At 43.7% G+C, this 10,181-nt stretch overlaps 1 protein-coding gene across 3 annotated transcripts; it reads left to right on the forward strand.

The window, feature by feature from the left end:
* Positions 1-7,209: 7,209 nt before the first annotated feature.
* Positions 7,210-10,181, forward strand: LOC119342103 (receptor-like serine/threonine-protein kinase SD1-8). Of its 3 annotated transcripts, XM_037613942.1 has the most exons (7): positions 7,210-7,885; positions 7,981-8,077; positions 8,914-8,988; positions 9,168-9,225; positions 9,336-9,348; positions 9,431-9,458; positions 10,164-10,181. In XM_037613942.1, the coding sequence occupies exons 1-4, from the start codon at positions 7,620-7,622 to the stop codon at positions 9,195-9,197; spliced, it is 468 nt and encodes a 155-aa protein (XP_037469839.1). In that variant the 5' UTR covers positions 7,210-7,619; the 3' UTR covers positions 9,198-9,225; positions 9,336-9,348; positions 9,431-9,458; positions 10,164-10,181. The 3 variants fall into 3 exon arrangements, with proteins under 3 accessions (XP_037469839.1, XP_037469838.1, XP_037469837.1); XM_037613941.1 differs by having other exon boundaries at positions 9,312-9,458; XM_037613940.1 differs by having other exon boundaries at positions 9,336-9,458.

The following is a 10,181-nucleotide window of genomic DNA, read 5'->3' on the forward strand; positions in this document are numbered from 1 at the left end:
CGATCCCTCTTCTCTGCTTAGTATGAACCCTAGGTATTTAGTGCTAGTTAGTATGAACCCTAGGCTATTTTTAGTGCTAGTTAGTTAATTACTTAGATGGTAATTAGGGCAGTAGTTCCTAGGTACTAATTAGTTAGTAAGAATTAGGTACTAATTAGGTACTAGAATATTTTTATTTATAGTAAGTTTATTTTTAGTAAGAACTAGTTGAATTAATAGAACTAGTTAGTAAGAACTTGTTTCTATTTTTTAGTTAAAGCAATTTTTCCCGCCTCGACGTGGACGATGCCTATCCCGCATCCTCGTCGTCGAGTCGGCGGAGGACGACACCTGCTTGACCAGATCGGCCATGTCCGGGACTGGGCTCCGCCGGGGTGGTACTGGGAGGTGCTACCTACCGGGGGGCGCAGGTTGGTGAGGAGCCAGCCTGTCGTTGACCCGAACCTTCTTTGGTGGCGGTCGCGTGGGCCAGTGACGATCCAGAGGCTCGAGGACTCCGCGGAGGTGGTGCGTCACCGTGTCAGTGAGGAGGACGCGCACGTCTGTCGCTACTTGTTTGCGTTGGAGCACAGGCCGTTCTCCAATACCTGGCAGGTTCTCCGGGGATCTCACTGGAGCTATGATCCCGTGATGGTGCCTTCTCTGTGGGTGTCCACCGCCCGCGCCGATACCCGTCGTGTGCTAGAGTTTTAGTTGTATTAGTGATGTTATATGTATGACGCTATTCGTGATGTATTAGTGATAATATTCGACGATGTACTGACGCATGAGATGATCTACTTTTGCTTATTGAATGCATGCTAATTTGAGTCCTATAAGATATTTTGAAATGTATATCTTGTGTTGCTCAATATCCAAGTGGCCGGTCATGTTTGCAGGTTATACCTTCGAGTGGCCTATGTTTTGCCGGAGTGTTGATTCATTTCCGTTCTGGCAAATTTTAGGCGCTCGATATGTCCTATTTTAGCAAAGGTCATGCCGGATTTTTTCGTGAATTTTGGCATGACTTGTGCTAGAATATGTAGGAAATATCGAGTGCCCCGGATTTGAGTGTTGAGTATCTTGGTAGTTGTCTTCGATCGATTTTCAATTAATGTTTTAACTATGAACATAGGAAATGTCTGACGACGAGAAGGATTTCGGTATTTGCAAATACTACGAAGACGAGCACGGCATGTGCGACGGAATCTTCCTAGATGATGATAGGCGCTTCAGCATCAAGCTGGACGAGAACTTCGAAGTGGATACAGTAAGTCACAACGACAAGTCTTTTTTCGTAATTAAGCATGACATCTGCTTCATTTGCTTCAACTTATATTTTTTACTATTCTACTAGCGTATCCCCTGCCATGCAAGAGTTTTTGTATTGGACAAGATAGGTTTCAGTCATAGTATGGAGGAAAAGAAAGTTTACTTGAAGACCGAGCATGGTTATATTTTCCATGCAAAGTTATACAATTCAGACGACTACACCTATTTTGGATGCAAAACATGGCGAGCACTATGCAAGACTTATGCATTTGAGCCTGATATGGTTATCACCTTTGATATTCGTCCGGAAGATGATATTGAAGGTAATACCGACATCTGGGTCAATGTGCAAATGCCTCCAGTTATACCATTATGTAAGTTTCTCAACCATATTTATGTTTTTGATATTGTTTATTCAAAAATAGTTGACAACTAATTTGTATTGTCAGCTTATTTCCGTGCAAGCAAACATGTCCAGCGCTTGGTAGACAGGACCGTATACTGTCCTGGGGCTGAACTCAACTGCGAGGAGCTCAGTCATTATGTTTCATGGCTTGAGGATCTTGATACTGTCAAGACAAATTTTCTTCCTGCATTTAGAAATCTTAGTACTGAAAATGTGCGACCAATAGTGTTCGTAATGAACTACGGTCACATCCATTTAGGAAGGATGGTAAGATTTTTACTTTTTATCCTCATTGCATCTTTTCCATACATTATTTTTGAAGCTAAACTTCATTGCTAAGTATGTTACCATACAATGTTCTTCAACAGGGACTCCCGATGAATGTTGTGCCTTATGGGATCGAGACTAAAGGTATCATGAGTATTATCAACTTACGGCCAAGATATCCTACAGCTTACTTTAGTGCATTCAAGATTAGCGACGGATGCTTAATAGTGCAAGACTGGACCAAATATGTGTTGGGGGAGCGCAGAGAAGTACTAGGGAGCAGCAACCAGAGGCGCCTTCGACGATTAGGAGACAGGTTCATCTGCATGCTCCAACTTGATCAAGGAAGAGAGCTACACATGTTTTATGTTCTTTTACCTAAGAGAGAGCAGCAGGAGTGAGTAGCAGGAGTGAGTAGCTGGCTAGAAATGAGTTTCAGGATGATGATGTGCTACACTATTACTATGATGATAAAATAGCTAGTGTTGGTGGTAATGACTATGATGATTATTATTAGCTAGTGTTAGTGGTGATTAAATAAATAATGTTGGTGGTAATGACCATGATGATGATTAAATATCTTATGCTGGCGGATTAGATTCAAGTGGAGGCAACATGTGGTGCACATCGAAAGTACTACTAATCCAAAGTAGATCAAGTTTGGATTAGTAGTATACTTTTGACATGCACCACATATTGCCTTCACTTGAACCTAATCCATTTTCATTTAATACACTGTTATGGACATAATGATGTAAACCTCATAACAGCTGGTATCATACCAATATTTGTATGATGGCGCATAAATACACTAAAAATAAAAAAATATAAAAAAATACTAGTAGCGATGGAAAGGAAACACGCTGCAAGTAGATAACTTAGCAGTAGCGCGGTACTGAACAAGCGCTGCAGCTATTTGTACTAGCAGTAGCGCGTGGCGGCATGCGTTACTGCTAAGCAATAGCTGTAGCGCCTTATTAGTAGCGCAGCTTCCCGCGCTACTAGTAGACACAAAACACGCGCTACTGCTAGGGTTTTCCCTAGTAGTGGGAGGAGCTATACCATCACCGATAGTCAACCCGTGATTAATAATAATGATCTAATTTAGGTTTTTTAGTATATATATTTAATTGTACAAGTTTAATATTTGAATTATGAACATAGGCCGGAAATGTCGTACTCGGACGACGAAAACCGCCCGACGGAGTGCGACTGGTGCCACGACAACCGAGGTATGTGCGACAGGTTCCTTGAGCTGGACAAAGATCGGCGCTTCAGCATTAAGCTCGAGGAGACCTTCGATGTTCATACGATACGCAACGACGACAATAGTTTTTTCGTAATTAAGCACGTACGACTTCAACTATTTTAACGTGTATTTTTCATCTTTTCCAATTCGACTAGTTTATCCCATGCTATGCAAGACCTATGTCTTGGCGAGGATGGGTTTTGAAGACCATGAAAGTATGGAAACCAAAAAAATTCACCTAAGGACCCATCATGGTGTGGATTTTGAAGTAAAGTTGTACAATGCTGAGAGTGTAATCCAGTTTGGTTGCAAAAATTGGGAAGCACGTTGCAAGATGTATGGTTTTGATGAGGGTATGTTTGTCACCATGGATCTTGGTGATCCTACAATCGAGCAAGACAATATGGACATTTGGGTCCTTGTGGATACACTTCCAATTCTTCCCCCATGTGAGCTTCTCAAACATAGTTATTAAGTAATTTATATTGTTTATTTCAAAATAGTTGACAACTTATTTCCATTGACAGATTATTTTCATTCTTCAAAGAATGTGCGGAAGATGGTAGACAAAACTCACTACACCGATGGCTCCGAATTAACTTATAAGGAGAAAAATCATCTGATCGCATTTTGTACTGATCTTGAGAATTACAATATCTACAATCGAACTCCTCAACATTATGGTCAATACGTGCCACTAGTGCACGTGTTGAACTACGGTAACTACCATGGAGATCCCCTGATAAGATTTTTTACTATTACGACATCCGTGCATCTTTTTGCATACTTCTAAAACTAGTACATCATTGCTAACTACAAAGTTATTACTGTGTTTTTCAACAGATAATCCCGAATGATTGTGTGCCTCATCTGATGTATACGCACGGTCACCTTGATGTTTTGAACATACAATCAGGTCGTCCTACGAATCTCAACTGTCCTAAAAGAAGTGGAGACATGACAATTAAAGAATGGAAAAAATGTATGGACAGTCATAAGGAGCTTCTTGGAAGCAAAAGGAAGTGAAGCGCAAGAATTGGAGACAGGATGATCTCCATTCTTCATAATGGAGAGTCAGGGTCTATATTGTTTTATGCTATTTTATCTTAAGGGTGTTTAGGTCCTACCTGATACTGATGATCATGTGCTAAGAACAATTATGTAGGGTTGGGTTCGATGACTATGAGGATGATGATCGTGTGACTTGTTATTAATAACGAGTAGAAGTTGTATGATGATGCATAATTAGTAGGACTTGTTATTATATATGATGATGTATGACGCGAGCATGCATGAGTTATTATATATCAGCGGGTAAACTGAACATAGCAGTAGCGTTGGTAAACCAAGGATGAAGATATAAGAGACGACACTTCTCTCTATTAGCTAGCTAATAACAACCTAAATTAACCCCCCAAACCCCTAAACCAGCCACTTTTTTTTAAAAAAAAAGAAAAACCTCAGCTCCAGCCAGCTGCTGACGCGTGGAAGCCTTTTGGTCCCGGTTCATGTCACCAACCGGGACCAAAGGCCCCCTTGCCTGTGCTGCCCGCAGTGGCCACGTGGAGGCCCATATGTCCCGGTTCGTGTAAGAACCGGGACTAAAGTGGGAGGGCATTAGTACCGACCTTTTTGTCCCGGTTCTTAAACCGGGACAAAAGGCCCTTACGAACCGGGACAAATGCCCTGTTTTCTACTAGTGTGTGCATCGTCTCGACCGCCTTCAAAGCCCCAGATCTAGCCGCCTAGATCCGGTGACCAACCGCAACAGCAGTGCCACCGTAGGAGCCTTGGCGCACCGGCCACTGCCTGAGTGTGCCACCACTGGAGCCTAGGAGGAGGGCTCCCATCCCGCCTCGCCAAGCCATGAGAGCCACCGAGATGGATCCCGCGTGCTCGTCACCGTCTCTGATCCGAACCAATCCGTAGATCAGATCGCCATCACAGATCCGCCTTGGACAGGGACTGCACCACGCCATGCCGCCGCGGGAAGCCCTAGCTTCACCGGCCGCCACCATCCAGGGCTGCCACCCCGGGATCCAAACCAACTCCGACGAAGAAGAATGCCAGCACTACCAAGCCTTGGGCCGGCGCCCAGATATCCTCGTGTTGCAGATCAAGTCCAGGAGCAGTGCACCGCTGACGGCGATTGAGATCGGTAGCACAACGAATTAGCCCGACTGAGTCAAGGCCAGATCCACCGTTGCTGGTGTCGTCCTCCACCGCCGCCGCCGCTTCACATCCATGTCACCGCCGATCTGTGCCAATGAAACTTGGGGGAGAAAAATGAAATCATGTGATCCAATGATAGTCTGCTTGCCTTGAGCTCTTGGCGGAATTAACTATTGTGGTTATAAATAGTTGCGAATATCATAATAGTATATATTCTAGCAGTTGCTATGTCTATGAAGGCAAACTACAAACAACAAATTTAACTCTAGAATAAAACTGAAAATTTTGACTCTAAAATGACACATACCGCCATCTCTGTTTTGTACTGAAGATCCAGACACAAATTTTCTGTATTGTAGTACTTTTAGAGTCAAATTTTATACAAATGAACAAAAAGCTAGCTTCAAACCAAAGAACAAAAAGCTATGCCTATGAAGGCAAGCTACACTTCAGTCAGTAAATGAGCAAAAAGCTAGGACTGACCTTTTAGTCAGTATATGAGATGTGCTGCTTCAAACCAAAGAATGCTTGCTATTTATCTCTCGTCCCTTCCAGTATACTCCTTCCGTCCCAAAATAAGTGACTCAACTTTGTGCTAACTTTAGCAGGGAGTACTTGCTATGCAGTAGCAGAGTTGAGCAATATCAGAAGCATGGGAAGTTGCGAGATGCCTCTTCAAGGTTGTATTCACTGTCACTGACAACCAACTATTGTCACAAAGTAATACATGAGCAAAAAATCCTACTCGAGAAAAACATCTTCTGTCTAAATCAAGTGCTTTGTTTGGGCCGAGCCAAAATAGTTAGAGACATTAATATACTCTTCCGAACCAAACAACCAACTATCCGTAAAACTTCCCTAAAAATGTCCCAAAAAACTATGTTGTACAAAACCTTAACACAATAAATATAGCTTAAAAATATTCCCAATTTCATACATACTTTCACACTATTCTTGTTTCAAAAAATATGTTCACACTTAAAAAAACTTTAAAATTTCCCAAAAAAGCTTACCTTTTTTTTAAAAAAATTGACCATTTAGAAATGTACACTTAAAAATTCCCTAATAAAAATGTAAAACAAGAAAACATTCTTTTCAAAAAAATATGTTAATTTTTTGACAGAAATGTTCAAATTTTCATATAAACATTCATTATTCTTAAAAAACTGTTCCATTTTATAAAAGAATTAAGTTTTATTAAAAATAAGGAAATTTCCACGTTTAACCATACGACCGATGTTTAATAAGATTAGATATAAATAATGATGCACAATGACACATGTAGCAGGATGTGCCTTTTTTTGCACGGGCATTTGTACTAGTCTCTACTTCTAATGTCTCAGTTGGTAGTCTCCGTTCCACGGTTAAATTTCGTCCCACCAACACCGGGTTTTTTCGTCCTTCCTGCCACCTCCCACGTCCCAACGGTTCCCCATTTCAACCAACAATAAAAAATCCAGAAATATGAGAGGGAGGGATGCAGGAGGTTCCTCAGCGATTTGACCTTTTCAGCCGTTGGATCTCTCCCTTGATGCGTTTTCGTCCGTTGGATCGAGAGGTGGAGGAATCTGCGCCGTCGGATCGAAAAAACTGCTGCTGGCGCCTCCCCCCGCTCGTTTTTACTGCGTTCTTACAGTCTAAAGTCGCTGTCGTCTGGGTCCGTCCGCTGGTGGGGCTCAGTTGTCAGCGACCGCGGCTTGGTTCCGGCCCGGTCGCCCCGTCGCGCGCGTCGGCGGGGGAAAGATCTCGTGCCACCGCACGTAGAATCCTGCCCCCGCCGAGGGTATTTTCGGGTTTTCACGCGTTGGGCCCTTGCGTGTTGGCCGCTGGTTGGCCTGTGCTTCGATGAGGTGAGGGAGAGAGACAGCCCTGCCTCTTGGTGCTTCCATTCGTCAAACCCTAGCCGCCGCGCTCGCACTCGCTCCACCCCCGATGCCCCCTCTCCACCCCTCTCACCGACGGCGCCGTCCGCGTCCACCCGCCTCTGCCGTCTCCTTCCTTCTCCCCGTTGGCCCCCTCCACCTCCTCTCTGTCATCGTCTGACCCAGATGCGGCCGCAGCCCGCCAGCGCAGTAGGCGGAGGAGACGCGGCTAAGAGGAGCACGAGCCACCGCCGACGCCTACCCGACGACGCTGTGAAGGAGTCGACCAGAGAGGGAGGACGTCGTGAACCGATGCGGGCCCAACGGTGTGTGCGCGTGCCTCCGCGGGTTCGCGCCGCGGTCGCCGGAGGCGTGGGCGCCGCGGGTCAAGCGCGTGGGGTGCGTGGGCGCCATGGCGCTCGACTGCCGCAACGGCATCAGCGGCTTCGTGCCAATGAAGCGCGGCAAGGTCCCCGACACGACGGCTATCGTGGTGGACTTCGGTGCCATCCTCGCGGACTGTGCGCAGAGATGCCCACGGGACTGCTCGTGCACGGCGTATGCCAGCGCCAAGCTCAGCGGAACGCCAAGGACCAGCACGCTCGAGGACCTCCGTGTGTTCCCCAACTTCAGCCAGGAGCCCAGGACCTCTATGTGCGCCTTCCGCTGCCGATCTCGGTACGTGCCTATCTTCCTATGTGTACCTGCCTGCCTTGCACTGCCGATCTCTCCTAGCTAACCGCTCATCCATCCCCCTCTTTGGCTCTCGACAGGAGGGTCACGGCCGATGCTCGTCAGGATCCAACCACACAACGAGCCAAAGGATGCGCCATGGATTCACTGTCCGGTTTGTCAGTCTGGGTTCATAAGGTGTTTGTTCTTCTCCAATGCGTTTTGTTGATGCCTCATGTGATTCAACATGTATTTTTTTTGTTCCTATTGATTACAGAGTATAGTGGGGAGTGAGGTATATCCTCCTTTTCTATTTAATTTTTGCATCTTTATGTAATTATGTTGTTCCTGGAAACTTTTCTATTTAATTTTTGCATCTTTATGTAATTATGTTGTTCCTAGAAACATTTATTTGGGACAGCTGCATGATAGAAAAGTTACATGTTGGTAAGTTCCGGATGTGCCATGAATTATATTGTCCTTGAACCTTCTTAATTCAGCTGTTTCCGCACTTGATTTTGTTAGTTTTGAAGCTGTAAAGTGTGTGTAGGTTTTTTAAGCAGCGACGATCTGGGTATTATAATGATTTGATTGGATTTGGTAGGTGTGCGTGTGTGGTGTACAGTCCAGTCACGGATTAGAGCCTGTTGAATTCAGTTGCTCCACTGCTTGCTGTTACACTCGACTTCCTATTGTTAGTTATTACCCGCTTGATGGGGATCACTGAGCTGCGGGTTGGAACTGAATCAGTTCATGTCCTGAGCCTTTTATAGCTTAGTTCTTGGTGTCCCTGGAGCGATGGTGGTGGGGAATCCCACTGGTTTCTGGTTGTGGATGTTTCCTTATTTTTTTCTATTGCGATTTGTCAAGTATCCTACTTATTATCATCCGCCTTATGGCTAGAATGCTTGCAGCCATTTGGTGGTTACAGTTGTCAGCCTTTTTTTTACTTGGCTTGTCGCTCACAATTGGCAGATTTATATATTGTTGGTGATACAAATATTTAGCACCTAATTACACATTTTTTGTGGCAGGACATATTGATGGACAATTCTTATGATGGTATAGCTGTATATGAAGTTCCATATACATCGATCCCCACTCATCTGGTAAGATTCCAAGTCAGACTAATGTCGAAGCAATTTCTATTAAAAAAATCTTGACCGCCAGGCTATTATCCAAGCATCTTTTGACACGAGGTTGAGTCTTAAATGTTGGGCACTTGATAATTTGTCCATGTTGAGATTCACCACTGATGACACGAGTCTGTTACCCTGCTCCTGTGAAGGTAGCCGAAGGCCTGCAGCTCCCACCGTGATATCCTCTCTCGGCTTTCGCATCTTCATGTGAGCTCATCCTCCCAATTTGTTCTTACCACAGTTTGGGTTGTTTGATTCAGGTTTTTTTTTCTAATATTAAATTGTGTCTCAAGGACTGAGATGTAAGCGTTGTTCAGGCCCTATGAGAAGGTGAACCACTCTATCAAAGGCGATGAACTCATCCAATTTGTACCTCCAAAAAACTTACTTCCTATGTGTTCTTGGGATCAAGTAATGTGATGTTCATTTACTAAATTCTGGTATGTTTCCCTGTCAGCCAACAAGAATCGTTTACATTTTTCTGCACTGTATTGGGAACAGTTTTATCATCCGAGGATACATACAAAGTACAAGTTGTGCTATTCGATATCTTCTCTTTTTATTCTGGAATGCACCTTTCTGATATTCTTTTTTATTCTTATTTGTTGCATACCTTATTTATTAGAAGGTCTAATTGCAAGTATTTTCAAGGTCTAATTGTTACGCAAGATTTTCTTTGCAGTGTGCATGAATTTCATAGAATAGTTTTATTCCAAGTACAGAAGAAATTGAATCTTTCTTGCATGACCTATGTTTTTATCTATGAGTGACCGTAGTTGAATATGTGTTGAATTGTTCAAATTTGTTGTCCTTTTGTATCTTCCAGTCTTGTCATACATTGTATCTTCCTTTTTCATGACCCAAAAATAGCTGAGAAAGCATGACATGCCATAATTTGTTTTCCATCCTAGGCTCATTTCCAGGCCTGCTATTATTCTATTTGTCCTTATTAAACTGTATCCTTTTTGTGGGCTCTCCTCTCCTTAATCAACTACCTGTTGAGGATGTTTAAAAAAGACACTGCCAATAGCAGATCACTCTATTGTTGCCCCTCTTCCACCAACAATTCACTACGATAATGTATTTCCAATGTCATTTTTGTACGGGGTTTCTTAATCCTGTTTCGGGTCAATTGCTTGATTCAGGCAGATCATGGAGGAGGA

This window comes from Triticum dicoccoides, chromosome 7B (assembly GCF_002162155.2).
Source record: "Triticum dicoccoides isolate Atlit2015 ecotype Zavitan chromosome 7B, WEW_v2.0, whole genome shotgun sequence".
Taxonomy (NCBI): Eukaryota; Viridiplantae; Streptophyta; class Magnoliopsida; order Poales; family Poaceae; genus Triticum; species Triticum dicoccoides.